The sequence below is a fragment of the Penicillium canescens genome, assembly GCF_028828765.1.
Source record: "Penicillium canescens strain IBT 15451 chromosome Unknown utg000011l_segment0_segment0, whole genome shotgun sequence".
NCBI lineage: Eukaryota > Fungi > Ascomycota > Eurotiomycetes > Eurotiales > Aspergillaceae > Penicillium > Penicillium canescens.
Window position 1 is genome coordinate 2816755 of NW_026703973.1, and position 27548 is coordinate 2844302.

The window sequence follows — 27548 nt, forward strand, 5'->3', positions numbered from 1 at the left end:
GTAAAAATATACTGGGACTGCAATGTAGGCAGATATTAAAATGATATAATACTGATATCTGACGGTGTTCAAAGCGACGGGGGTGACTATAACGTTAACGTTAAAGTTCTATTAGTAGCTGATATGACCACAGGCATCGGTATAGGGCCGACCTCGGCGCGACACCCGAGTATGCAATGGGATAGGACGTGCTAAAAAGGGAAATAAACACAGTAGACTCGATAGAACCCGGAATTGGCTTTTCGTGACTCATTTCGAGCCACGGCATCTTATGTTCCGCGGAAGGTCAACAACCCACACGTGTGGCGAATTGAGTTTGTCTCCAGGAAATAGATTCTGGGGTCCCCAGATTTTTGGATTGAGGTAAAGATATAAAATGGGGATCGCCCTTGGAGCAAAAGGATTGACATCACAATTTGCCTGTACCTATCTCCGACACCATGCTTCGGGGTAAGACGCTTCATCTCGCGCAGCTGCTTCTCACTGTAGCACCTGCATTCATCAGCTACGGATACAATCAAGCTGGAGTAGCACCGCTTGCTAGTTTGCAGTCATGGTAATATTCTTCGGCAAATTGACATTGGAATAAGTGACAAGACTGACCAACTCCTAGGGTCACCCATTTCCCGGAGATTGACACACTCAACACCAAGGGTGCAATCAAGAAAACAAACTCGACAAGGAAGGGTGCAGTCATTGCATCTCTTCAACTGGGGGCCCTCGTGGGAGCACTCTCGTGCGTCTACTTTGGTGATCGCCTTGGCCGACGGAAGACCATATTTATGGCTGCTATCATCACTATCATTGGGGAACTGCTACAGACATCTTCCTACGATATCATTCAGTTTACCCTTGGCCGAGTCATCCTTGGTATTGGCATCGGGCAACTCAGCGCTACTGTTCCGGTATGGCAAGCCGAATGTAGCTCTGCAAAGCATCGTGGACAACACGTCGTGGTCGATGGAATCTGCATGGTGCTTGGTTTCGTGATCACCAATTGGGTGGATTACGGCTTCAGCAAGGCGACTGGTGAAACGCAGTGGCGTGTTCCATTAGCACTGTCTTTTCTCTTCCCCCTGACTATTCTCGGGTCTGTATTTCTGTTACCCGAATCACCACGATGGCTGGTCTTTGTATCTAGGACGGACGAAGCAGCACAAAGTCTAGCAGCATACCGAGGCCTCTCTGCAGATGATGAAGCAGTGCAGACGGAGATTGCCACTATAGAATCATCGCTGGAACTCACGGCGCAGTCAAAAAGCCTCACATTGCGAGAGCTACTTCTAGGAAGTGATGAGGAACGGCTCCTATACCGATTCACTCTCTGCCTCGTCATTCAATTCTTCCAGCAGATGTGTGGCGGCAACTTGATCTCTACTTATATCTCGACAATCTTCGAGGAGAACCTGCATCTAGGCGCAGAATTGTCTCGGATTCTCGGCGCCAGTGCACTGACATGGAAACTCGTCTGCAACTTCATTCCCTTCTTCGCGATTGACCGTCTAGGCCGGCGCAAGGTATTCATCGTCAGCGGTGCCGGCATGTCTCTCTGTATGATAGTGTTGGCCATCACGACAAGTTTTGATAATGCCTCCAAGGGACTATCAATCGTCTCCGTAGCCTTCATCTGGCTCTTCAACATGTTCTACCCAATTGGCTTTTCCGGCGCAAACTTCCTTTACTGCACCGAAGTCGCTCCAATGCGTTTGCGAGTTGCTATGTCGTCCGCATCGACGGCAAATAAGTGGCTTTGGAACTTTATCGTCGTGATGATTACCCCTGTTGCGCTCGACACGATTGGATGGAAATATTATATCATCTACGCCGTTATCTCGGCGTGTATTCCTGTCACGGTATATCTATTCTACCCAGAAACAATGGGTCGCAACCTCGAGGCCTTGAATTACGTTTTCCGCGATGCCCCCTCCCCTTGGCATATTGTGTCGATGGCGAGGAAGCTTCCACAGGGAGATGTGCCAGGTGTGCATATTCCGAGGCCGGAGGAAAAGGTGATAGTCGAGCTGAAGGAAAATGCTTAGGTTGCATCAAAAACTGCAACCCCGTTCGGTTATCCAGTTAGCCCATGTGTACATACCTTTATGATAATTACGCTCAATAGGAAAAATGAAGTGACGTTAATGGGGGAGTGTCTACAAACAAAAGGTTGAATCGACATACAGCTGAACCTATTTTGTGTACACTTTAGCCATAAAAGGCTGTGTTCTACTAGCATTTGACTTTTATATACTGTATGCTGCCATAGTAAGATCAATAGCTTCTTTGCCCCACCAAGTATAAGGAATCCATTGATACTCCATCCTTATGTGACCCAACCTCACTTACTTTCATGATGTCCCTAAATAATGTGAAGCTATACATAGCAATCTAACTGTAATTTTCCATCGGTTTCCATTGGTTTATGAGGGAGCTCGCTTTAGCTTAGGAAATCTCCCAACTCTAAAACATGAAGAGGACTCAACCGAAACGTAAAAACCATTGAAAGATATAAAAATCATACATAAACTGGACATGTGAACTGATATGATGGATTATACCGTTTCTCATATATTAAACTCATTTGCTTTTATAGTGATAAGGATATTGAGGTGGGCAAATATATGTTCTCTGGTATTTTGACAGTACTACCGGCGGACTTTACTTTTAGTAGTGACAATGGACAGGAAGGAAGTCGAAAAGCAAAAAAGAACAAATCAAACAACTAACGTTAAGTAGAAATGTGTAACTAACCTTCACTTCGTTACGCAAATGTACGCCTGAGGCATGAGGCTCAAGCATGTGACGTGCTAAACCAGATCCGGCCTAGGGTGTTGATGTGGGCTGCCCGTACAATTATCAGTTATTTATTATTGTCCTTTGAGCGATAACTTTTTTGTCTGTGATTGCCATCTCTCCTCCACTTCGGCATACATAAGTACCTATCATTTGCCACCTCTTCTGCCATCTCTTCTCCTGCCCTTTTTTCTTATTCCCCTCACTTTTGTTGATACCCCACGTACAAGATGGCGGAGGGTCTTGGAGCTCTGTTAGAGGCAAGCTTGGACCCCAGAAGGAACAAGGAAGGTAAGTGGGCAGACCGATTGGATGCTGGAAGCAGTATTGACTGATCTTCGTTTACTCCAGCCGAGACCGCCCTTCGACAGGAAGAACAGAAACCTGGATTCTCGCTACAGCTTCTTCACATTACCGCATCGGATGCCACGCCCTACAACACACGCCTTGCTAGTGCTCTTTGCTTCAAGAACTTCATTAAGCGGAACTGGACCGATGAGGATGGAAACCACAAGCTGCAGAGCAATGAGGTCGAGACCCTCAAGCGCGAGTTGATCACCTTGATGATCTCGGTCCCTCCAGGCATTCAGAGCCAGCTGGGTGAGGCCATCAGTGTGATCGCCGACAGTGACTTCTGGGAGCAGTGGCAAACTCTCGTGGATGTAAGTTGTCCAATCTAGCGTGGTGATGCAATGCTGACCCTTTGGCCTGTTTAGGATCTCGTTTCCAAGCTGTCGCCGACCAACCCTACCGTCAACATTGGTGTGCTCCAAGTCGCGCACTCCATTTTCAAGAGATGGAGACCTTTGTTCCAGTCCGATGCGCTTTATACGGAGATCAACCATGTTCTTGGCAAGTTTGGCACTCCGTTCCTGGCCCTGTTTGAGGTATCTCCCATTTTCTTCCCATTTGCTCGACTGGACTGGATAATAACAATCTTTTAGGCTCTGGATAACTACCTTGTACAAAACAATTCCAACAAAGAGAACTTGACCCAAGGATTCACTCAGCTCAACCTGATGGTTAAGCTATTCTACGATCTCTCCTGCCACGATCTCCCTCCCATGTTCGAAGACAACATCTCTGGAATCGCCGCGATTTTCCTCAAATACCTGACCTACGACAACCAGCTATTGCACACGGATGACGAGACTGAGGCTGGTCTCTTGGAATATGTCCGCGCTGGAATTTTCGAGGCGTTGACCCTTTACGCTCAGAAGTACATGGATGCGTTCCAGCCTCACGTTGAGCAGTTTATTCAGAGCTCGTGGAGCTTCCTCACAACCATTGGTCAGGAGACCAAGTACGATATCCTGGTCAGCCGAGCACTGCACTTCTTGAGCTCTGTCGCAAGCATGCCAGAGCAGTCTCAGGTTTTCCAAGCCGAGGGTGTCCAGGCTGAGATCGTTGAGAAGGTCATCTTGCCGAACGTGAGCTTGCGTGAGTCTGATGAGGAGCTGTTTGAGGATGAACCCATTGAGTTTATTCGTCGGGATTTGGAAGGATCCGACAGTGAGACCAGACGCCGGGCTGCCACTGACTTCCTACGACGGCTGGCGGAGAAGTTTGAGTCCTCAGTGACCCAGGTTGTCTTGAAGTACACTCAGCACTACCTGGCCGAATATGCCAAGGATCCATCCAACTGGAAGGCCAAGGACACTGCGACTTACCTTTACTCTGCTATCGCTGCCAAGGGTACTGCAACCTCGACACACGGCGTTACTGTCACCAACCCGCTGGTCAGCATTGCCGATTACTTCCAGCAGAACCTTGCCGCTGATTTGATCTCCGACACTGGTGTTCACCCTATTCTCAAGGTCGATGCCATCAAGTATCTATACAGCTTCAGAAGTATTATCACAAAGGAGCAGTGGCAACAGGTTCTTCCTGTGCTGGTGAACCACTTGGCATCATCTAACTTTGTTGTCTACACATACGCTGCCATTGCTCTGGAGCGTGTGCTGTTCCTCAGCGATGGCCAGGGACAGCCCGTGATTTCGCCCGCTGAGATCACACCGCTGGCCAAGGACCTCCTGGAGCACATCTTCCAGCTTATCCAGAACAACCCGGCTCCTGAGAAGGTTCAAGAGAACGAGTTCTTGATGCGATGTGTCATGCGAGTCTTGGTCGTTGTCAAGGAGGGCGTTGTGCCTTTCGCGGATGTCGTTCTTCAAAGACTCATCAACATCACTGAGATCATTCGGAAGAACCCTAGTAACCCCCGATTCTATTACTTCCACTTCGAGGCTATGGGTGCCTTCATCCGATTCGCTGCTCCTGCCAACCCAGACAAGCTCGAACAGGCTCTCTATGCCCCCTTCGCCAGCATCCTGCAGGAAGATGTGCAAGAATTCATTCCTTATGTTTTCCAACTCTTCGCGGCCCTTCTCGAGGCCAACTCGTCTGCAACCCTTCCCACCTACTACCAGGAGCTCATTGGTCCCATCCTGATGCCTGTGATGTGGGACTCAAAGGGAAACATCCCTGCTTTGGTCCGCCTGCTTTCCTCGGTCATTCCCCGTGGCTCGCAGTACATCATGGAGCACAATCAGATTGAGCCCATACTTGGTATCTTCCAGAAGCTGGTTTCCACCAAGGCCAACGAGAGCTTTGGATTTGACCTATTGGAGACAGTTGTTGCAAACTTCCCACCGTACGTACCTTTACAGCCCCCCAATCGACAACCAACTAACATCTGCCCAGATCTGCCCTCGAGAACTACTTCATTATGATCATGCAGATCGTTCTTCAGCGTTTGCAAGGTTCCAAGACTGAGAACCTCACCATGCGCTTTGTCCGTTTCTTCCACTTTATCTCGGCACATGACGACAAGGGCTACAGCGCCGACTTCTTCATCAACGTCACAGACAAGGTTCAAGCAGGGTGCGTATCCTCCTTTCTCAAATCGCATTAATGCTAACTCCTTTCTAGACTCTTCAAGCAGGTTTACCTCCACGTCATTCTGCCCGAGACCCAGAAGCTTGCCCGGCCCTTGGACCGCAAGACTGCCATCATATCCTTCACCAAGACCCTCGCCAACTCGCAAGAGTTTAGTACTACCTATGCTCTGAAGGGATGGGGACTCACCTGCATGGCCTTGCTGAAGCTCCTCGAGCTTCCCCCACTGCCTGTCGGCAGAGATGATCTGATTGCCGATGCCGACATCGAGGACATGTCCTTCGGTGTTGGTTTCACCCCTCTCAACACCATCCGCGCCGAGCAAAAGGACCCCTGGCCCGAGACCGGTGCCGACCTCAAGGCTTGGGTTGGTTCATACCTGAAGGATGCCGACACCAAGCATAATGGTCGTGTGTCGCAGTTCGCCCAACAGCGTCTCGAAGACGAGCCGCGTAAGGTGTTGGGTAGCTACATTTCGTAAATTGGGCTTGATTTGTTGCTTTGCTTCCGCTTCAGAAACGAAAAAAAAGTTCCATCTATGCGCCTGTGCTCTCTTCAATCGAGCAAATCTTCCCTGTTACCCCCACCCCACGCATGTTATGAGACCCTAGATCCATGAAATAAATGCTTATTGATGCAGTTTCCTGAGAGCATCTTAATCTATCAAAACGCCTAGACACCATTCCAGTATCCCAGTAGACCTACTATACAAAACCCAAAAAAGCAAAGTGGTATATCACACACCATTCCCAGACCCCTTAGACTCCTCCACAATCCGAGTCTTAACCTCGACCTTCTTCTCTTCTTTCCCTTGCTCTCCCACTTCCCCCTCTTCCTCCAGTATCTCCTCTTCCACCATTACTTTCCCATTCCCATCCCCATCTCCCTCCTTCCCCCCCAGCTCCCGGTACTTCCGCCTAGTCTTCTTCAACTTACTAGCCTTCTTCTTCCTCGCCGCCTCAGCCTTAATAGCAACCCGACTCTGATCTCCCTTCAACAGCGCCTCAACCCGATCCGCTAACAACGACCGCGCAATCTTCTCGTTCTGGGCTCGGGACCGTGTCGCTTGGCATTTTATTACTACCCCGCTGGGTTTGTGGCTGATTTGGCAGGCTGAGTTGGTTTTGTTCTGGGGATGTTAGTGTTGGTTTTGGTGTGGTTTGTTTTGGACTTGGGTCTGCTTGTAGGGGTTCGTTGAGTTGTATGAGGGAACGTACGATCTTCTGTCCGCCTGGTCCTGTGCCTTTTAGGTAGGATATTGTTAGGTCTGCGTCATTGATTTTTAGACGTGGGGGGAGGTTCTTTGCGGGTGTTATTGGGGTTTGACTGAAGAGGCGGGTTTGAGTTGCTATTTGGGACGCTGAGCCCCGGAGGCGTGGGAGCATTGTTGCTGTTTGGAGGTTGTTGGAGGTGAAGTTATTGAGGTTGAGGTTGGCTGATAAGCGATAAGGGAGTATCGCGAAGTTTGGCACTTTATACGGAAGTTGAAACAGATCTAACATTACCTGCTAGATATATATTTGATTGCACTGTTATGCTCTTAGTACTAGCAGAGCCGCGTATGCAATTGGATTTGGTTGTATTGAAGAACTCGAGAGTCAATCTATGAAACCTGCCTGCAAAGTGAGGCACCCGCTCCAGGTACACGTACAATTGACAAGCAGTAGACTATTTGGAATGGATTGATCTAAATAATGACCGTGGACAAACTTGGTCACATATGTTGGCCAAATTATAGTAATTGGTGAGATGTCAACCTCAAACAAGTACTAACTACCTGGCGGTTAGGCGGATAGTGGCGGGAACCCGAGGTACAAGATACATGGCACACGATCTACGGACAGGGGAAAGTTTTTGCAGTTCCCCCAACCTCGAATCTCTTCATGATCGTCAACCCACCTATATAGCAACCTGCCCCTCTCACGTCGGCTTTTCGACACACACACTCTCCGATCCTAAAATCGCCCCTGAGTACCCGCTCACCTCTCCGCGATCTCCGGTGGTCTCGGCCGCTTCCTCAGCCTCCCCGAATCGTGTTGACTAAAACATCGTTCTTTGCACGACACGAGACTCCATCTTGCAACACAGACTGCAAAGTGTCTGCCTTGACTTCCACCTGATCTACTCCGCACGCTCATACGCAGCGTGAGTTGGTGATCCAGAGAACCCAGGAAAAATCGAACGAACCGCTTCTCGATCCTCTTCGCGCCAGGCACCAAAGACCAGGCCATCCTCCAATTCCCTCGATAACCCCGCAACAATGGAGGTCATCATCTGGGCCATTGCCACTCTCATCCGATGGGTGCGCCTCAAGATCTACCAGTATGAGGTGACCTTTGCGATCTACATGCTGACGCCAATCGAGAAACTCATCTTCAGTACGTTGCGTCCCTCACCACCGTCCAGATATCTTCGAGTACGAAAGACTAACCCTCTATTCTTTTCAGACACACTACTCCTCACGCTCATCACCATGATCACCGCCGGAATCTACATCTACCTCCCCGACCACCTCCGCGCCATCTACGGCCGCCTCTACTACTACTGGGCCGGCGAGCGCCTGTTCAGCTCTAGCCGGTTGTCAGTCAGTTCCATCTTCGGAGAGACCGCCACACAAATGGGAGAGATGGTGTACGAAACCGCAAAGAACGCGGCCGCAGCCACGACTGCCCGCATGGCTGAATTGTGAGCCCGATAAGGGAAATTGCTGCATTTGCATTCTCTCTCGCCGCTAAGAGTGGATATGCTCTTAATGCCCTGGGTGTAGGCCCATGTCTACACTTTCATGGGAACCCTTGCATATCCCTTTTCTAGTTGGCTGGCGCTTCTTGGAGTTCTTGTGTTCTGGGAACTAGGGGCATTCCTATAACTTGCATTGTCGCAGTGCGGCACATCGCATTATTAATAATTCTTGTCGTTTATTTTCTCGGGGTCTCTCGTGCCGCGGGCTGATAGACTTGCCTTGCCTGGCTTGGATTACGCCTGTGACCGATTGATACCTTTATCTTATCATTGGAACGTGATCATGATTCAAGTTGGTATTTGCAGACTTGTCCATCTGGATGATATACAGAATATGTAGATGGTTGATATAACCATGACGAAAAACCAGAACCCCAGAACGCCTTCGATGCCCAGAGTAGAGTGTTGTACAAGTAACGCTAACTCCCATCAGCACACGTGACTCCCAGCGCGATGCCAGTCCCCCTTCGGTCATTTCACAGCGAAGAGAGGGAATGTCCCAATTGCCGCGTTGCAAGACCCAACTCTTCCCAGAGACCTTGATAGTGCGCGCGCATGTCATATCCCAGTGCATGCCACCCACTCCACTCACCCATACCACCTAGTATAACCCTCAGCACTGCGGTACTCATTGCTCATTCTGCTGTGTCTGTGCCTGTGCCTGTTCCTGTGCCTGAGCAGCGGCGAATTGAGCCGCCTGCGCCTCCCTCCGCTCCCTCCGCACAGAATCAACCATCCGCATACGCGCTAATTCCTGATCAATCTCCTCCTTATCGAGCGGAATTTTGTTCGATTGCTCGGCAGTGGGCCAGAAGTTCTTTGTGGCGAAGCGGTCGTCGAGGTTCGTGCCGAAATAATACATCCAGCCGATTGGGAAGAGGACGTACATGCCGAACTAGCGAGACGGATGTGTGAGATTTGGTTTTCTTTGGAGTTAGTGCTTGGCTGCTATTTACCTTGAAGACTTCCAGGTTGCCGCCTTGCAGCTTGCGGATGAATTGTGACATAGCGGGTTTTGGGTATGTGTTTTGCTGATGTGCTTTTTCTAGACGGAATTAAGTATTCGGATGGTGCGGAGGTGAGGGAATTGGATGTCGATGAGATTGCTTCGACGTTTGCAATCTGCAATTGATCTTCTGCTATCAAGTGAAAGCACCAAATATTTGCGATGATCTTCAACTTGAGTGGCACCACAGCCAGTCACGGGCCTGATTATGTGAGCAAACAGAACAAACGGACACCTCGTTTCTCAGGCGCCATTCATACCGCGGGCCTCGGCTCCCCGCAAAATAATCAATACCGAAAGTACATTTATATCTAGACGGGACTGTAATTCCTGTTCTCTTCCTCACTTACAATAATGTCGAACGAACAGCTCATCACCGTCACCTACCAAGATCGCGTTGCGATCGTGACTCTCAACCGACCCGAGAAGCTAAACGCCCTCAACCAAGACCTCTACTACCTACTCGCCGAGCGTCTGCGCGAGATCGACCAGCGCGAAGACATCTTCACCACTGTCCTAACCGGTACCGGCCGATTCTTCTCAGCGTATGTACCCCAATTAACACCCAAATATCCACAACCACAACCAATTGACAAGTATAATAAACTGACCATCACCATCCAACCCACAGCGGCGCCGACGTAACCAGCTCCCGACCAAATGGCGACCTAAGCGGCAATGGCCGCCGTGAACTGGTCCGCGGCTTCGTCGCCAACAACGTCGACGTAACCCGCACCTTCTACACCCACTCCAAGATCCTAGTGGTCGCCCTGAACGGGCCGGCAGTCGGACTCTCAGCCGCATTAGTTGCCCACGCAGACTTCATCTACGCAGCTCCACACACATTCATCCTAACACCCTTCTCTTCGCTCGGCCTTGTAGCCGAAGGCGGCGCCAGCCGCGCTTTCGTCGAGCGGCTTGGTATTGCCAAGGCGAACGAGGCGCTTATCATGAGCAAGCGGATTACCTGTGACGAACTTGTTGCTGCTGGGTTTGTTAATAAGGTGTTTGCGCCGGCTAGTGGTAATAAGGAAGATTCCGATGGGTTCTTGAAGCTTGTTCTTGAAGAGGTTGAGGAGAGGCTTGGGACGCATTTGAATCAGTCTAGTTTGCTTAAGATTAAGGAACTTGTTAGGCGGCCTGAGAGGGAGCTTTTGGATCGTCAGAATGGGCTTGAGGCGTTTATGGGGCTTGAGCGGTTTATGATGGGTTTGCCGCAGGAGGAGTTCCGGAAGTTGGCTACTGGCGAGAAGAAGCATAAGCTTTGAGGTGGTATGGTATGATTTTGTATATAGCTCGTAGGGGTTATACTTTCGGATATGAATATATTCTTTTCAGGATATACTGCATGAGGAAATTTCGTAAATTGTTGTATTCATTCACGATGCAATGCCATAATTGTCATATTCCTACTCTAGCCAAACGCCATAATGCTTTTAGACAACGCCCTGAGACATAGATGTTTTAATCCGAGTCACTACCCGCGGCTTGATCCTCCTGCTCTTGCTGCTTGAGAATCTCGTGCCACTTGCCCATGAACTCGCTCATGCCGCCAGGTCCAGCAAGCGAAGCATCCACCAACTCCTTCGGCACCTTATGAGCCGAATACTGTGTTGAGCTAAACGCATATGCTTCCGGATCATCCTTCTTGATAAGACGGAATTCTGGGAGGAAGGGGGCTTGTTCATCGTCCTTTTCGGGGTCATCGTTCTCTTCCTCCGATGCGGAGCTTGAATCTCCATCGTCAAGCTCTTCCGCGGTTCCCGAAGTAATGATGCTGCCATCACGGAATGAAATTCTCACAAACTCCTCAGCTCCATCATCTTCCTCTTGCACACCAATGGGATCCTTCATGTTCAGGATCTCCAACCAACTAAAAAGCAACGGGTCTGTCCGCTGTGCCCACGGGTTCACATCAATCAGCCAGACACGTTGGTGAGGTGCGGGGATATATACATCGAACACGAAGTTAGGTTCGGGGAAGCTGTCCTTGAGCTTTTCATCAAAGAATGACTGAATCCGGGACCGGAGCATGTCGCGCATAGGGAAGAGGAAGTCAAAGTGATTCTGATCACGCTGACTCATACATAGCAGTACGCGGTTGCGCACGAAGCAGCGGAATTCAAGGGACGGGTTGAAGTTGACATACTTACGGAGGACCAAGTGATATGGCACCTCCGGCAAGGGAGAGTCAACAGTGGACGTGGGTGTATCGTCATTTGTTGTGTCCGGCACACAGTCATCAAATGGGTGATCTAGATCATGGGTGATGAAATCGCTGCTTTTCAGAAGGAGATATATGTCATTCGGGGTGCGGCATTGGGTGTCGTTTGTGGCGGCCATGAAGGTCGCATCTTTAGGAGCACTCCAGTTCAACTTTGGGGTGACAATGCCGCCAAATTCAGCAATGGTATTCTTTATCTGGGTGTGAATCCCCGCCCATTCGGTGGAGGGATCGGCTTCCTCTTCGCCGGAGTCGGAGAATGTGTCCAGGTTATCATCGTCGGTTGGAGGAGCGGCTTCGGGTGGGAGGACGATGCCGTCGGCGCGGAGGTATTTTACGAAAGCGGTTGTTAAAGGAATGCAGCGCGATTTAGGCACGAGTGTGCGGTATCTATGTACTTTCAGTCAGATCAGTTTGCATTGAGTCATATCTAAAAGCATACCGGGGATGCCAGTCGTGGTAGGAGCAATGGAGGATGTGAGAGTAGGTTGTTGGCGGGAAAGGCAGGCGGTCCGGTAGGTCATTAGATGACGACTCCACCAGAGTCTCGGGATCAATCGACGGCATATTGGACATCTTCTGCATGAACAGAAGTTCAACCGCCGAGGGGAAGATCGCGGGGACATTTTTCTGAATCACGTGCTGATAAGGCAGGCTGAGTAACCAGGAACTCAGGCGCCAAGGCATCAATCGCGTTGGCATTACTTGTTCTCCGTGTCAAGCTCGCATCTCGTTGTACATCCCGCCAGCATGGCCCCCGAGGCACCTGATCCTCAAAGCCTGAAGTCATGGCATGATGCCTTTCAGTATCCGATTCCCACGGTTCGCCGTGTGGAACAGGAGTTGCGCCGGGACATTGCGAGCAATAAGGAGAAGCTCCGAGCTCTCGTGGGGTAAGTGATTGAGTCTGCGGAGTGCCTAGAAAGATGCTGATATGGTGCGCGTCCTTATAGAATGAGATACCGTGATTTGGTCGGAACTGCCGAGACAATTGTGGCTATGAACCGCGATATCCAGGACGTGGAAACCGTTCTCGCCGATGTTGGACGCCGATGCAACCCCCGACTGGTGGAAAGGAAGCATGTCCATGCTAGACAAATCAAGAGTGGTGATGTGGAGAAGAGTATGGTGCTTGCCAAAGGGTTAGGAATTGACGACTAATGTGCTTGCAGACGCAGATAAACACGCCTTCGGCGCTCAGCTTGCGCTCCTACATAGGTGTACCACATCTATCACACGACTTTTACGACGCCGTGCATCCCTTCTGCTAATCTCCAAGATTCTCGTTGTCTCCCGACTACTACATAAGACATTATCGCAGCACGAATCAGTTCCTCCGTTCCTTGACGATCTGCGGAATCAATTGGCACCCCTATGGCGAACGCTTCTCAAACGAATTGAAAAGCGCCTTGCTTCCACCGGCGCAACGGAAGATGATATCATCGAGTCGTTGGCCGCGTATTGTCTCGCAACTAGCTCTTCTTCTGATGATGCGATCCACCATTTCCATCAAGTGCGTCTGGATGTCATTGCAAGCCAGTTGGATCTGTCTCGTGAGAACATCCCAAAGGCCCTTCAACTATTTGTCCGGACACTGCAGACTTCGAAGGTCCTGCGGCACCGTCAGTTCTCAGAGGTGCTTTCGAAACTCAAAGCTCGACCGATTCTCGCCGATCCAGAGATTCGCAGTCTAGATGGACTAGAAGTTGAAGTTCTGGGTCGATGGGTGGCTCCAGTTGTCAAAAACTTCACGCCTTGGATCAAGTTGAGTGAGCTAAATAGGACTGATGGAATTGATTCGATCAAAGAGTGGTCACTTCAGGCGTTCGAGAAATTCGCTGAAGGCTGCCAGAAAGACCTGGCTCACAGCAACGACTTCTCTGAGCTTCTCTCCCTGCGTACGGAAACTATTGAATTATGGCTCTCGTCTTGGGGTTCGACCATCATCCATGGATCACTTGATGTGTTGGAGAGGCTGCGGAGGATCTTCAATGACCAGCTATCACGAATCCTAAAGGTGCAAGCACTGAGTCTGGAAGAGGTCGGAGGCAGAGCTTGTTCCATTGTCTTGGACTGGGAAAAAAAGAGCATGAATCTGTTAGGTCTCTGTGGGATGGTGATCTCATTGTCGCAGAGTACTCAAATGGCGCACAGACATTTAAACAAACTGTGGCAGACAGACTTCTTGGCCGTGATGAAGACGTGTCGACTGTTCTCGTTACGTATAAAGCGTGGCTCACATCAATCCAAGAAGTAAATGAGTCTATCGACTCTCTGCGTCGCATGCGGTGGACCGATATTCTCGTTGGTGGGGAGGTTGAGGACGAAGATATTGACATTACGCCTCGACTCAACGAGGATGACCCACGTCTTCTGTCTGATGCTCTGCATTCTGCAGTCCGAGAGTCATTCAACAACCTACAAACATCATTTAGTAGCGCATTCAAATCATTCGGCTCATCGCATTCGAGCGAAAAGGCCACCTTCCTGCTGAGACTCATTCGATTGGTCCGGCGTGATATCCCGGCCAGATTTGTGGCAGGGGACTTTGTCTTCTCAAGTGATATTGTTCCGGAGTTACAAAAGTTGCTTGCCTCAGAAGCTGTCGCCAAGACCGGCTCCTTGAAGATGTTGCCATCTTCGAAGACGCATCCACAAACAGGCAAAGCCAAGATGGTACCAGGTCGGTCATTATGGGAAGGCAACCCCGCCGTACCAGTTCAGCCCTCTGCGTCGACTTTTAAGTTCCTGCGTCGTCTTACTTCAACGATGGACACCTGCGGGTCAGATCTGTGGGATCCGTCAACGGTGCAAGCATTGAAACAAGCCCTGAAGAAAGAACTAGAGACTGCTATTACATCCTCTCTTGATGATCTCGAAAGCCCAGACTCCCCAAGCAAGTCCGAGACCAATGATGAAGAGCCTGCCACAAACGGTGACAAGGATCAAGAGAAGGAGCCCGCAGAATACAATACCGAAGGCCAAGTCGACGCCCTGCGGGACTGGAAGATGCAACTCTTCTTTGATTCTCTATATCTATCCAGGATGCTCGGTGAGCAATATCAGCTGGCTGATGTTGTTGCCCGTGCTCAGAAGAGTGCTGACCCTAGCGCCGAAGCTGTGAAAACGATTAGGCAATCTGCAAACGAGTACTGGGCTCGGACAGAGCTGCTTTTTGGCTTGTTGGCGGAACGTTGAAGCTCAAGATTTCGACCGTCGGATAGTTCTACGGATTACTTGCAAGACTAGTTACTTTTCCCTCTATTTCTTCGTCTTGAATAGAAGAATAGGAACGATATTTTATATGATATCAAGATTTCATACAAGTACTTCATTCAATCGTAGCTAGCTAGGTAACCTAAGCAGACTTAAGATCATATCCTGACATGCACCCGAGTAGAGTGGTGTTCCTTTTTTCTTGGTTTCGTTCTTATTCCTTTCTTTTGTCTTTTCTTTTTTCTTTCTTTCTTTCTTTCTTTCTTTTTTTTTTTGTCTTTTTCTTTTCGAATGGGTTCGCTGATTAGACGGAATATGAAGAAACCGCCTTAGCGACTATTGGTCGCAATCGCATGGACCAGAGACATGAGCATGTCCATATCACATTGAACAGCCAAAAGAGTACGCTGGGCATCCCGAGCACCGGCACCGAGGGCGTGGGGGCCAGCTGCATGAGCCCCTTCTCAAGGCCTCTTAGGGACCAATTCTCAAGTACGTAGTTGAGCTTCTTCTCAAGACCGAGGATGTCGCCACGAAGAGCAGAAAGCTCCTCCAGCTTGATAGTGGACTGACAGTTGTTAAACTGATAGCGCCACTTATTGTTCAACTGCTGGAGACAAGCGAGCTGAACCTCCATATCGCGGACGACCCGGATGCCATCGGTGAAGAGCACCTTGCGTATGTGAATTTTGTCCAGGGCAGACCAGCCAGCTGCTGGAAGGATGTTGGAGCTAATATCATGCAAGCGTTCGATCAATTTCCCTTCACGCGTCGCCCGTGAGCGACGGTTGACTTCGAATACTCTCATCACCTTCCGCCAGCGCCGTTGAAGATTGACAATCATGTCGATCTCGTAGCATGTGTATTCTTCGACATTGGAGGTCTCTCCTGTCTGATCTGGCTGTGCAGATGTTTGTTCCACCGCGTGAGAGACGCGTAGAATATCGTCTAGCGTGCAGAACTTGGCGTTACTCTGGACCATTGATCGCAGGAATAAAGGAGCAGTTTCTTTGTTGTCAAGTGTAATGACGCAAATCTCATCTTTCTGGTGGTAGACGTCGTATTCACGAATGCAAGTCTGTCGGAACGTGTCATGGCCGACTAGACCGATATGCATGTTCTTTGGAAGATAGGCACGCAGTGTCTTTTTCCATGAGTTAACGGCTTTTTGAATAGATGCAAGCAAAGAAACATACCTTATGAACCAATGTGATCATTTCCTTGAGACCCTTTGGCGGGTTGGGCCAGTTCTGCAGATTAAGAAGCACGGTCGTGAGGAAATCAGTGTAGCGACGTCTCATCGCAACCGACGGTGTATTAAACGATCCCTTGCCTTGGAAGCTAAATTCGGTCGAGCTGGTCGCAGTCTCGATGGTGTCTATAACCCTGCATAGTGTATAGACCATACAAATGAGCAGCTGCGTGGAGTTACGCTTCCCCCTTTCTTTGAAGTGACTTTTGCCTGACGACAGCATGATTGTTGGAAGATACAAGAGAGCCCAGGACCAGGGTACTACAATTGCATTATCCGGGCTTGAAATAGAAAGCTGGAAACTTATTATTAGCTGGAGCTGTTCGCATAGATTTCAAATAAACGTACAATGTATGTGGCTGCCAACTCGAGCACACAAATCAATGCATGGAAATGGGTTAGGGAAGATGCAGCGCCCTTGTCGATGCACTGGAGAAACTCTTTGACGGCGTTCGGCTGTGAGAAGTTAGTACGTATAGCTTCACAGAGAGCGAAGATATGTATCTTACAAAGTCGGAACTGCGCCTCTCAACTGCAATGCGAATCCTCTCGGCTGTCTTCAATCCGGCCAGGGGTGCTGCGAGTGGATGATGCGACTTCCTGGTCCCTCCCATGCTGCGTTCGCTTTGAGACATGTTTTGCTCAATCTTACGCACCACTTGTCGATGGAATCGTTGCGCCGTTTGAGGTCCTATTCAGTCCCAGTCAATTCTCCATTCGGACTTCTATCTTTGAAACTTGAGGTGGGTCTATCTTACCGAGAGTTTGAGCTTGCTGAACTTTGTCCAAGAAAGAGGTCAGAGTGCAGTAGCTTCTCCACTCGTGGTGCATGCGATGATAAAACAAATCTTCGAGGCAATAGGCAGTTGCCATGAACTCTGGGTTGTTGTACAAAATGTGCCGCAGTTGTGTAATTGCAAGGGCTGATTGATCCATGGAACTGATGAGCAGCAGCTCCTCTTGGATCTTTTGTACCCAATATCTCCCTGTAGAACATGTCAGATATGAAGAGCAAGCGAAGTTGTATTGAAGTGGTTGCTGGGGACCATATTGGACTTACTGCGCCCCCAAAAGTGTCTACTGAAGTCCTCCTTGAGGTATTTTCCTCGATAAAGGGGTGTGGCTCTCGCAAAAACCTCAGCAACGGCGAGAAGATACTGAAGAGAGACATTATTAGCTTCAACCGTCAGTTAAATTGGCCTCGGTCACACTCACCTTGAACTTTTGACAAACCATGTCATCCGTAACCTTTTGATGGTCGTATGTGCAGTCATCGGCCTTTGGACAGTGACCTAATTAAATTTGGTGAGCAAGCTTGAAGTGTCGAGATTTATATGACATACCTCTCCAAAGCTGATTGAGACATGGAATCGGGAGTTCCATTTTCATGCGAGCCATAGCGGTGTCATGGAATAGGGCAAATGCTGCGCTGAATCTATCTTGAACAATAGTTTTCGCATAGTTGAGCATATCCTGCATCGAGGAACCTTCCGGAAGCGCATGAGTTGTGGAATCCATATGTCTCAAAGGGGACCAGTCAAGCACAATTGACAGCGTGTCTTGCTTTGGATCGGCGAAGATACCAAAAACAAGGGCTAGGCAGTTGTATGAAGACTTGATATTTGCATCGAAATCCTGCAGGAGCCGGCCGACTCGCGAGATCATGTCCATTGGAAGAAGCAATCCGTTAGCTCGATGGAAAATACCTTTCTCAAAGGTGACGGCCTAGACATGGTTAGCTCGGTGATTAAAATTAGAGAGAAATTATAAACCCACATAAAGACAAAAGAAGTCTTTCAGAAGACCGTTCTGCAGTCTCTTTATTGACATCGAGGCTTTCTCGTCATAAATTTCGTCACCAAACTTGTGCAAGTCACCCCATTGTTTACCCAATTGCTCAAGACAGGTTGATTTAACAGCCCTCAAGATCTTATCTCGTTCGTAGATAGGAGGAGACAGATTATTGCGACCATAAAAGGCTTCTGCCATGGCGTAGTGAAACAGCATCTGAGCAATCTGTTTGTCAGCTGCAGGCAAAAGTCCGAACCGCAGCATTGTGTTCAGAGCTGCAGAGATATCGCCAACTGCCAGCGACAGCTCATAATACTCAAACCATCTCCCACTGGTGTAGAAAAGGCCACGCAGCTGGTCCCACATCTCGAACTCTTTGAAGAAAGCCACCTTAGATGCATCTGTTCCGAGCATGTTGATTGTGGCTAGTCTCAAATTGGCAGAGACTCGTCCCTGTTTGAGTAAAATATTGCATAGCCTTGAGTAACGAAGGAGCGTAGCCTCGTTGAGATACTCGCGGTTTCTATGAAATGTTAACTTTGCCTTGCAACTTATCCGAAGGGCGTTCGGAAAGAGGGTTTGATTTCTTTTCTGCATAGCATCTTTGAATGAAGGGGAAGAATTTGCGCCATACGTACCGGTTGATATATGGGATGAGCTCATCGAATTGGTCACCGCGGCGCAAAACCTCCACTGCTTGCTCGTATTCGGTGCACAAATGGTAGCACAAGGAGGCTTCTTTGAACATGTTGCCCTTCTCATAGAATCCTGCAGCCTTTACATACTGACCACGGTTTTCCCAGATTGCTATGGACTGTGTCAATATCTTCTCAACTCGGATTGTGCGTGGTAACAAACCTGCAAGTTTGTCAAATTGCCCAAGAACTTCGTAGCAGGATGCGGCCTCATCGATGAAGCCAATTTCAAGGAAAAGTGTGATTGCTTTCTCGAAGCAAGCGGTAGAATTCTCGTAATCACCAGCTGCTTTGTAGGCTCTTGCTTCTTGCTCATGTAAACAAGCCTGTGAGCGGGCAATTCCTGGAACGTCCTTGGTCTTCCTGTAGCAAAATAATGCCTGAAAATGTTTATTAGCCACAGTTGACCTGAACAATTGCTGATAAGATGAACTCACATCTGCAAAGTTCTTCTGATTCAGCAGATGACTTGCTCGTTTCAGCCATCTTTCAGGGTCCACGGAGCCTCCAGCTCGCAGGACTTTGACCTTTTCAGCAACCTGTCACTATTTTAGCGTAAAGCATTTCTAAATCAGAACAAATCTCACATTCGGGTCCTTTTGCTTGACCAACTCAGCGAGTTCGAGGCTGCCACTTTTCAAGAGGGCTTCAAGAATGGGACCAATGCTCTTCCCCTGGGTTTCCATAAACCAAAGCTGCCTTCGTGCTCGGGTGACGGCGACGTAGAGATGCTGTCACTATCTGTAAGTAAAGATTATGACATCTGACACCAAAGAATCTACCTTGAGCTCGGAACAAAGGGCCTAGTTGCCAGCCATGTTAGCAATCATAATGTGAAAGGTTACTATATGTACCAGGGAGTACTGACAGCGTGTTTTTGAGGGTCAAAGTGTGCCCGCGAAGGAGTGGCAATCATGTGGAGGCAACGGTAGCTGCTACCCAGCTCACTGCTGCCGAAGAAGTCATAGATCAATACGTCGTCAAACTCCATGCCCTTACTCTCAAGAACAGTGAGCACGAGAGCAATTTTGCCGATCTGAGTCTGGAGTTTGTCTTTCGCTAAATCGTCTCGGACGATGATGACTTGCTCAGCGCCAAAATCAGCAACCTGGTCATTGAGCTTGACTAGCCCTATCATCTTGGCGGAGAGGATTGAAGCGTCAAACCCAGCTATGTGAACAAAGTGTCAGTAGTCAGATTTCAACGCCTTGGATGAATAACAAGCGCACCAAATATAATGGGCTTGGGTCCTCCAGTCTCGCCAATCTCTGGCTCCAATTTGTCAATGGTCTCAGGGAACCCTATACAAAAAGAGTAAGAGGAAGTCCAGTAAAAAAAGATGATAAAAAGTGGTCGTACCATTCCAGAGCAGTTGCATCACCCATGACGCGAAGCTTAAAATTCCCTGGTGCGAACGATAGTTCTTTGACAGTGAGAACTGAACTGGCTTCGCCAACAGAGGTTGATTCAGCTGCTTAGCAGTGACCTCGTAATGATCATAAAACAAGTCTTTTATCTCTGGGAATCGGAAAACTGAATCCTTCGAGATACACTGAGCAGTATCACCAGCTGTAAACGTATTATATTAGTCAATAAAGCACTCGAGTTACACAATGCTGAAAGGATTCAAACCGAGATGAATTCCGCGGGCGTCGCTCAGACAACCCAGAAGCAAGACGACGTCAAGACAGCGAAGATCTTGAATTTCTAAACAGGTTAGACGAAACAAGAGGGAAAGCGAGTTTTGACATACCATCAACGTAGATCTCCTCGAAACAGCGCCGGACCTGCTGTGCAATCGCAGGATTCTCCTCAAGTGATCTGAGGAGTGAGGTAACGCGATCTAGTTCATCAATCTCTTTGCGCTGTTTCTTCTGCTTTTCGTAGCGTTCAAAAGCCGCAAATACTTTCTCGCGGTCAGCCTCGGAGGCAAAGGCAGGGGAAGCCTTTGCATTCTTCGAGACATATTCCGCACGCCGTAGTGACTTTAATCGCTTTGCAACAATATTGCAGCCCTTAATAACGCCCATGATCTCGGCGAAGAGCAGTTCTGGGGAACAAGAGGCTGGGGCCAGTCCGGATAAACAACCCCAGTACTCAGTCTTGAAAATATTGAAGTCAACTTTCCGGGGCATGTCCATTTGACTGTCAATGTTCTTCTTCGTCTTGTTGGAGGTGATGTCGTGTAAAAAGTCTTTCCGATCCGCCATCCTAAGGTATGTTAGCGACTTTTGGGAAACAGCGAAAATACATTGTTCAAACCTAAGTGTGTTCTCCATGAAGTCGAGGAAGGCCTCATAAGTGCAAATGACCGGGAAGTTCCCACGACGCAAAGCAAAGAATGAAGTAGGCTTTGGATCAAAATCCTGATCTGGAGGTTTCGATGCAGCGGTGGCTTGAGTATCAATAAGAGTCTTTGCGTAGGTCTGCAGCTTCGAAGCCAAGTAAGACGAGCGGGTCAAGAGGAGCTATATAATCCATCAGGTTCCTGTTGCTAACCTGTGAGAGGAAATGGACATACCTGTCGAGCTTGCTGCTCGTCCGAAGCCGACTCCTTCAACATGTGCCTGGCAAGCATCTTAAATAACAAACATGAGGTTTTGCCAGTACCACTTCGTCCCAAGATCAATGTAGAGGTGCTGAAGTGTCTAACAACTTCCGACTCCTGGGCCGAAAGCTCAAATGGAAACTCGTCGTCTTCATGTCTATCGAGAAGGGACCTGAGAAGTGGCTCGGTAAAATTGTAAAACTTGTCTAGGAAGTCAATCAGGTCAGCTTGTGGTTCATTCGAGGTCAAAGGTGGATTGTGGATGGAAACCGTACTTGACATCCCAATCAAAGCTTGATCTGTGTTAGGGTTGGGATCGGGTGGCTTTGGGTGAGAGCCTTTCACGCTGTCAAATTGATGCGGGATCCAGGTTCCATCGAATTGCTGCATGGGCCGTGTCACGCAAAGTGCACTGAGCGCAGGGGAGTAGGATGTTTGAATCAAGATAAGCTGATCAATCGCCTTTTCAAGCTGTATATTAAATTAGCATATTGACTGCTTTTTGTAAACCACAACTTACCTCTTGATCCGACGTTACGATTTGCCAAACTGTAGAAGTTAATGCATGTTGTCTCCTCTCTCAGGGGAAAATGCTTACCTTTGATGACATGCTGCTGAATCCACGGAAGCTCATCGTAAAATCCAATATCAATCTGCCATAAGATTGACACAGTCGAATTCACAGTAGCAGCCATGATGGGAACCTGTAGCGCCTTCTTCTGCTTTTTAGATCCCACAGGCCGAGAGAGATTTTTACCTGTCCATTCACCACTTGCAAGGGCTTTGAGTGCCTCGACCACGGCGGGAAGTGTATCTAGATTCTGTCAGAAGCTCATGCGCAAATGGCCCACGGATCATGGGTATGCAAAGAGAGTATCAAACCTACCTTCACCAGCGAGCATTCTTGCAGTTTTGAAAGCAGTATCGGAGAGTAACACTTTCCAAACCCCAATCCGCTTGCCAAAGATGTCTTGGACATCATCAAATTGTTTTGGGTTCCCAGAGGGCATGTCTGTTCGAACGGCCACCATGAGAGGGGTTAGGCTCCCCCTCAGCCTATCCAGGCATATTCTGCATGGAAAGCTTTCTAATGCCGAGCGCAGGAGCTCTGGGATAATCTTGTTTTGAATCTTTTCACGGGCCAAGGTAATCCCACGAACAGACAATGGTGCAGTTATGTCGAATCGATGTAGATGTGCAAGAAGTTCGTCTGGAATTTGGAGATTTTTCTTGGGGTCTTTGTTGAGTTGGGATGAATTGGACTTCTTGTCATCCAATTGAAGGACTTTCATTGCCTCCAGCGGGGGCAGATTTTTGATTGTCACGCGATTGAGCTCTTCCTCGTGAGACTTCTCGAGGGAGTTGAGAGATGTCTCCGATTGAACTGCGATATCCCAACTCTCTGAGATGGTGGTAGTTCCATGGTCTGCGGAACATACATTGCACATGGAGATAACGTTATTACCCACCTGCCGGAGGACAGCAACCGGGAGATTGTTTCCTGGTGACATCCATGTTTCCAACACCGCGGAGTATTCCTCGTTAGCCACCAAGTGGTCTAGCAGGCCCTGAGATGCAAGTAGCACCTCCACCACGTCACACATGTATTGGGATTGGGAGGACTGTTTCGTAATAATTGGAAGGGCAGAACCGACAAGCTGAATGAGTTGTGCCGGAGAGAAGATATTGTCATTGATAAATGAGAGAACCATGACCTTGAATATTTCCTCCGCAACGGGACCCGGCAATTGCTTGACTCGAAGTATTTCGAAGGACTTCAGAAGGCGAGAGTGTGTTTGATCTGGGTTGAGGCATAGTTGGTCCCGGACCTTCTCGCTTTGCATGGCGGCACTCAGCCGGCTGTAGTACTTGTCAACATTCAGAAGGGCATGATTGTACTCATGCAGTCCAGGTTTTTCCTGCAGCAGGATCGAGGTCCAGGGGGTCTGTACAGACCCCATCTTAGCCTTGGAGAGGAAGGTAATCCTGAGCCAACCTAGGGTGAGTTTGGAAATTGGGACTCTTGTGTGTTCTTTGGACTCTTGCTTCGTCAGGCTGTTGTAGGCTTAGGACTCAAACCGGGTATTACAGGAGTTGAAAGCCCAAACGAGACGACAAGACGAAGATTGTAGATGAAGGAAAAAGGGGGATCACGATGGATTTGATGGGATAGAAAGAAGCGGGTTGATTATTGGGGGGGGGGGGGGGGGGGGTGAAGGGGAGAAGAGGAAAAGAGAAGAGAGCTCGAACGGTAAAACAACAAACACGACACGGCTACCACCACCAAAGCATGATCTTACGGAAATCTGCTACAGAATCAATTGAGCACTGTGTAGGCAATCTATTATTTCCTTGACCCAAGTTGCTCTTTAAAAGCAGCATGTCTATTATGTTCTTTAATGCATCGGTATCAACAAAGACACCGCGCCTTTTGGTGTAATATGAGGCCAAACGTAAGCCCATTTATCTTAGTCTGTTGCCCTGAACCAAAACCATATGCCTCAAGTCACTACTTGGGCCATTTGATAATGGGAGGGCATAAACATGAGCTCCGGTACGTACCTTTTATAGTCCGGTTAATCGCCGGTTAAATGCGGCTCCATTATAGAATGACACATCTACAAACCCATCACCAACAATGATAATATTTCCTTTAACAAGACATGGCCAGCTCCTTTTGAGTCATATGAATGTGAATTATCTGTCTGCTGAACCTGGCTCTCCATTTCCAGAGCTTGCACCATAACGTGGGCTTGCAGGGCTAAGCATCTTGCTTATCCATGATGGACTGTGGAAAGATCGTCTTAAATGATCCTGTGACTTGTAAGTACACTAGTAAGTCCCATGAGATGCTTCTTCTGTTCACCATGGTAGCATTCCCTAGACTGTCCTGCCAGAGCAGGTGACTATTCTAGTACCCTTCAGACAATATATGTTGTACCGCAATTGGTTTTGTAGCCTGGCATTATCGCTTCTGGGATCTGCTAAGGAGGGGAATGGATGTTAAATCGTTCAATCCCTCTAGTTAGTTCTTGTCTATCCTCATATAGCTAATGTTGTCCATCTGTACTCCGTAGAAGACGTGACAATTGTCCACTTGATAGGTGCCAACCTAATGCTGACTCATCACCATTCCCGCGGGGGATCAACGTCACCCAAAGTTCGTCCGCGGGAAAATAGTTTGTCTTCTTCATACCTCAACGCAGCCTCAACTTCGCGTCATGGCCACGCCAAGGCTCCCGTTTCTGTATCCGAACTTGATGCGCGCAGTCCGATCATGCGAACCGAGTACATACCGTTCCCTACGATTCCCATACGCTCCCAATCGCCGTTTCCATACCAGTCTGCGGCATGAGCGCGAAGCCTACCAGCGGCGCTATGGTCCGGCTGTCGAACCCAGTATTCCCCCAGCGTCGCGACTAAAGAAAGGTTCCTCTGATCAGATCCCAGAGGACGCACCGGCGGAGGATGAGAGTCTAAATACCTCTGAGCAGGAGGGAGCTTCTCCGGAGCAGTCACAATCGGACCCAGACCCACCACCTCAAGACAAGCAGGATGCGGCAAACACTCCTTCCTCCCCAAGACCGAATCTAGACCAGCAAGAATTTTTCGAAGAAAAGAAAGATGATCCTCCGACAGATCGGGAACCACACGAAGAGTCTACAGCAGCAGAGGAAGACAGTCCTGAGCAGGAGCAGACCTCAGCTTCGTCAACATCTACTTCTGGGAGCTCGCCTGAAGAGAATACCGAATCTTCTCCATTCTCAGGCCAAACACCATTCGATGAAGTCCTTCATATGCCCTCTCCGTCCGTCTACCTAACCCCTTCCGGGGGACCCTCTTCCTCTGACGATCGCCCGCCACATCTCTCCCCGGCACCCTATGTACACCATTTCGATACATACTCCTTAGTCCAGGATCTTTCCAAAGGAGGATTTAGCACTGAGCACTCGATTACCATCATGAAGGCCGTGCGAGCCATTCTACAGAATAATCTTGATCTTGCGAACGAGAGCCTGACTTCCAAATCCGACGTCGAAAATGAGGAGTATCTGTTCAAAGCAGCATGCTCTGAGCTTCAGTCATCGCTGCAAACAGCCCGCAACTCGGAAGTGCAACATCAACGTTCATCACGCACGCAATTGCAGCATGACACGGATATCATTTCGCAGCGTCTCAGCCAGGAACTGGCGGGCATGAGAGATGAGATTAAGGGCATGTTCAACGATCATAAGATGATTACGCGCGAACAGCAGCGGAGTATCGACACCTCGGTTCAGGAATTAAACTACAAGATCACTGTGTCGCTTAACAGTGATGGAAAGAGCGAGATCGAAGGCCTTCGATGGATTCTGACACGACGTGCGGCTTCGACCGTCGCCATTTGTGCCTGTAAGTGTTTGACTTTACCTGATTTGGGCGTTCCGTCACTAACTAGCTTGGCAGTCATGATCATTGTTTTCTTGAAGTACGCATCCACTCGCAAGGTCCCTGAGCCCACCAAGGTCAAGGAGGTCGAGAAACCAGTCGTTACCAAAGAGATCGCGACAGAAACTAGGGTAATCCACGATAACGGTGCAACGACTATCCCGTCAACTTCTGAAACCCACCTAGGTGAACCCCTTGGTTGATCCTCAACACTTAACGTTCTCTACTTATACATACCAACCACTCGTTGTTTCCTTTCTTTTGTCTCGGCCTGCCTCCATGTATCTATGCACTGGCCCATGTACAGCGTACAACACTTGTATCACCACAAATAGACCAAATACAGAACCCCATGACAAAGATATATGTCAATCAATGTAATTTCAGAGATATGAACAAACATCGCAGCCATCACTCATCCTTAATCCAAGGAACTTCCTCGGGAAGATACTTATAAGCTCTGAAAACAGCATTACTCAAACAATCAAATCCCATCCTCTCCATCTCGCCCAACTCTTCCCTCCCCATAACCCTCTTATAATCCCCCAACTGCGGGACAACAAACTCCCAAACCATCTCCCCACTCTCCAAAACCTCTATAATGCGCCCGTCAGCAGCCTCACAGAGCAACACATTCCCATTCTTCAATTTTTGCGCTGATCCCATAAACGGCGTAAAGAACCCCAGCCCCCGGTCGACGGATCCTTATATTCCCACTTGACAACCTTCTCTCGGGAAACGACAATCGCCCGCGAAAACGGAACCGCGAGCCCTGGCCTGAAAACCCCATTATCGAAAATGAGTATATCACCCGCGTCATTGATCTGGTGGGCACAGTGCTGCTGACTGACCGTCGGTGCAGATAGGTGCCACAATACTTCACCTGTTACACGACTGATCACGAATACACTGGATGCATTCCGCGACGAGGCGATGATATTCCCCTCAGAGTCAAAGGCAACACTGTTTATCAGCGGCCAATGCTCGCGCGGGTAGTGCGGGTGCGCCGCGAAGACTGCAGGGTCAAGATGGTCGATTGCCCGCCATGACCAGAGAAGCTTTGCGCCACCGTTTCCACCACTGCCGTCGAAGTCGGCGGATGAGGAGATGGTAGATAATTCCCAGGGTTGGACGAGCTTGATGCAGTCACTGTAGATGATGCCGTTCGGTGCTTCGCTTCCTGGGATGCCGCCTTGCACGCGCGATGCTTCCTCGCTGCTGAGGGGCTCTAGCGTTGTGTAGAGGATGGTGCCGTCTTCGAGATTGTTCTGGTCATGATGGGCCAGCGGGTCCGAGTACTGGCGGATTATGTCGCCGTCTGGGCTCACTTGCATCATTACGCCGCCGCGGTATTTCGCCCACATTGGGAATAGTCGGGGTGCGTCTGGGTGTGCGCCGTTGTAGGCTAAGTTTCCGTTTGGGAGGATGCGGGCGTGTCGGCCTGCCCTGTGGGGGAGGGTCCAACGGTGCACTTCTTTGCCTGCAGTTGAAACTAGATGGGCCGTGTTTGAAGTTAGAGGTGCGTATAGCACGTAGCCTGGTGAGACGCGCTGGTTGTCGACTCCTCGGAGGCCTAGACCTCGGCGACGAAATGTGTGCTGTTCCATTTGATTGACTTAGAAATGACTAGAACACGAATTGAAAAGAAGAGGAAACAAATTCAGATGGAGCGGATTTTATATTTGGCGAAAAATGGGGGAAGTGGACATAGCTGTTGTTCTTAGGGCATCCCGGTCCGGCATGCCGCGGTATGCCGCGGGGATAAGTATCAAGTCAGAAACGGTCGATATGGCGTCAGATATGCCCAGGATATGCTTATCAGCTTATTTAAAGCTATTTGGAGAATAGGAGTACGTATTGTAGGTATGAAATGGGCAAAATAGAGGTATAATAAGAAGGTGTCCCCGGCTGGATCTCTCTACCTGGCAAGTCCGCTCTACATTTGGAATACCCTATCA

General features: G+C 49.0%; 10 protein-coding genes across 10 annotated transcripts; 5 read left to right on the top strand and 5 right to left on the bottom strand.

The window, feature by feature from the left end:
• Nucleotides 1–3020: 3020 nt before the first annotated feature.
• Nucleotides 3021–6169, top strand: N7446_013783 (uncharacterized protein; the record flags this gene model as incomplete). The annotated part of the gene is made up of 6 exons (XM_058522523.1): nucleotides 3021–3081; nucleotides 3142–3452; nucleotides 3507–3677; nucleotides 3735–5443; nucleotides 5494–5673; nucleotides 5722–6169. 6 exons carry the CDS (start codon nucleotides 3021–3023, stop codon nucleotides 6167–6169), a joined length of 2880 nt encoding a protein of 959 aa, XP_058366000.1.
• Nucleotides 6170–6424: 255 nt separating this feature from the next.
• Nucleotides 6425–7073, bottom strand: N7446_013784 (peptide chain release factor family protein; the record flags this gene model as incomplete). The annotated part of the gene is made up of 2 exons (XM_058522524.1): nucleotides 6425–6817; nucleotides 6906–7073. The coding sequence occupies 2 exons, from the start codon at nucleotides 7071–7073 to the stop codon at nucleotides 6425–6427; spliced, it is 561 nt and encodes a 186-aa protein (XP_058366001.1).
• Nucleotides 7074–7831: 758 nt separating this feature from the next.
• Nucleotides 7832–8728, top strand: N7446_013785 (serine palmitoyltransferase small subunit family protein). Its single transcript, XM_058522525.1, has 2 exons — nucleotides 7832–8066; nucleotides 8136–8728. Exons 1-2 carry the CDS (start codon nucleotides 7949–7951, stop codon nucleotides 8375–8377), a joined length of 360 nt encoding a protein of 119 aa, XP_058366002.1. The 5' UTR covers nucleotides 7832–7948; the 3' UTR covers nucleotides 8378–8728.
• A 330-nt stretch (nucleotides 8729–9058) lies between these two features.
• On the bottom strand, nucleotides 9059–9437 carry N7446_013786 (uncharacterized protein; the record flags this gene model as incomplete). Its single annotated transcript, XM_058522526.1, has 2 exons — nucleotides 9059–9325; nucleotides 9387–9437. The coding sequence occupies 2 exons, from the start codon at nucleotides 9435–9437 to the stop codon at nucleotides 9059–9061; spliced, it is 318 nt and encodes a 105-aa protein (XP_058366003.1).
• A 267-nt stretch (nucleotides 9438–9704) lies between these two features.
• Nucleotides 9705–10753, top strand: N7446_013787 (dodecenoyl-CoA isomerase). The gene is made up of 2 exons (XM_058522527.1): nucleotides 9705–9981; nucleotides 10068–10753. Exons 1-2 carry the CDS (start codon nucleotides 9791–9793, stop codon nucleotides 10702–10704), a joined length of 828 nt encoding a protein of 275 aa, XP_058366004.1. The 5' UTR covers nucleotides 9705–9790; the 3' UTR covers nucleotides 10705–10753.
• Nucleotides 10754–10809: 56 nt separating this feature from the next.
• Nucleotides 10810–12233, bottom strand: cdc123 (cell proliferation protein CDC123). The gene is made up of 2 exons (XM_058522528.1): nucleotides 12103–12233; nucleotides 10810–12050 (listed from the first exon to the last, which is right to left on the bottom strand). Exons 1-2 carry the CDS (start codon nucleotides 12225–12227, stop codon nucleotides 10901–10903), a joined length of 1275 nt encoding a protein of 424 aa, XP_058366005.1. The 5' UTR covers nucleotides 12228–12233; the 3' UTR covers nucleotides 10810–10900.
• Nucleotides 12234–12410: 177 nt separating this feature from the next.
• On the top strand, nucleotides 12411–14858 carry N7446_013789 (COG1/VPS51 family protein; the record flags this gene model as incomplete). Its single annotated transcript, XM_058522529.1, has 4 exons — nucleotides 12411–12553; nucleotides 12614–12783; nucleotides 12833–13558; nucleotides 13678–14858. The coding sequence occupies 4 exons, from the start codon at nucleotides 12411–12413 to the stop codon at nucleotides 14856–14858; spliced, it is 2220 nt and encodes a 739-aa protein (XP_058366006.1).
• Nucleotides 14859–15180: 322 nt separating this feature from the next.
• Nucleotides 15181–23123, bottom strand: N7446_013790 (uncharacterized protein; the record flags this gene model as incomplete). Its single annotated transcript, XM_058522530.1, has 25 exons — nucleotides 15181–16020; nucleotides 16073–16254; nucleotides 16309–16423; nucleotides 16477–16584; nucleotides 16638–16819; nucleotides 16887–17114; nucleotides 17189–17285; nucleotides 17344–17420; nucleotides 17472–17853; nucleotides 17905–18442; nucleotides 18558–18726; nucleotides 18778–18994; nucleotides 19052–19153; nucleotides 19202–19345; nucleotides 19397–19417; nucleotides 19483–19784; nucleotides 19844–19915; nucleotides 19974–20183; nucleotides 20247–20321; nucleotides 20368–20825; nucleotides 20877–21082; nucleotides 21136–21633; nucleotides 21683–21711; nucleotides 21761–21976; nucleotides 22049–23123. 25 exons carry the CDS (start codon nucleotides 23121–23123, stop codon nucleotides 15181–15183), a joined length of 6543 nt encoding a protein of 2180 aa, XP_058366007.1.
• Nucleotides 23124–24368: 1245 nt separating this feature from the next.
• Nucleotides 24369–25955, top strand: N7446_013791 (CCDC90 family protein; the record flags this gene model as incomplete). Its single annotated transcript, XM_058522531.1, has 2 exons — nucleotides 24369–25554; nucleotides 25609–25955. Coding segments are annotated over 2 exons (1371 nt in total), but the record flags the coding sequence as incomplete, so codon positions are not given.
• A 279-nt stretch (nucleotides 25956–26234) lies between these two features.
• Nucleotides 26235–27197, bottom strand: N7446_013792 (uncharacterized protein; the record flags this gene model as incomplete). The annotated part of the gene is made up of 1 exon (XM_058522532.1): nucleotides 26235–27197. One exon carries the CDS (start codon nucleotides 27195–27197, stop codon nucleotides 26235–26237), a length of 963 nt encoding a protein of 320 aa, XP_058366009.1.
• Between the last annotated feature and the right edge of the window lie 351 nt (nucleotides 27198–27548).

Coding starts and splice junctions, on each gene's coding strand:
- cdc123 (XM_058522528.1), bottom strand. CDS start 12,227: ATGCCGTCGATTGATCCCGAGACTCTGGTGGAGTCGTCATCTAATGAC. Junction 12,051..12,102: donor TACCACGACTGGCATCCCCG/GTATGCTTTTAG, acceptor GAAAGTACATAG/ATACCGCACACTCGTGCCTA.
- N7446_013787 (XM_058522527.1), top strand. CDS start 9,791: ATGTCGAACGAACAGCTCATCACCGTCACCTACCAAGATCGCGTTGCG. Junction 9,982..10,067: donor ACCGGCCGATTCTTCTCAGC/GTATGTACCCCA, acceptor TCCAACCCACAG/CGGCGCCGACGTAACCAGCT.
- N7446_013785 (XM_058522525.1), top strand. CDS start 7,949: ATGGAGGTCATCATCTGGGCCATTGCCACTCTCATCCGATGGGTGCGC. Junction 8,067..8,135: donor AATCGAGAAACTCATCTTCA/GTACGTTGCGTC, acceptor TATTCTTTTCAG/ACACACTACTCCTCACGCTC.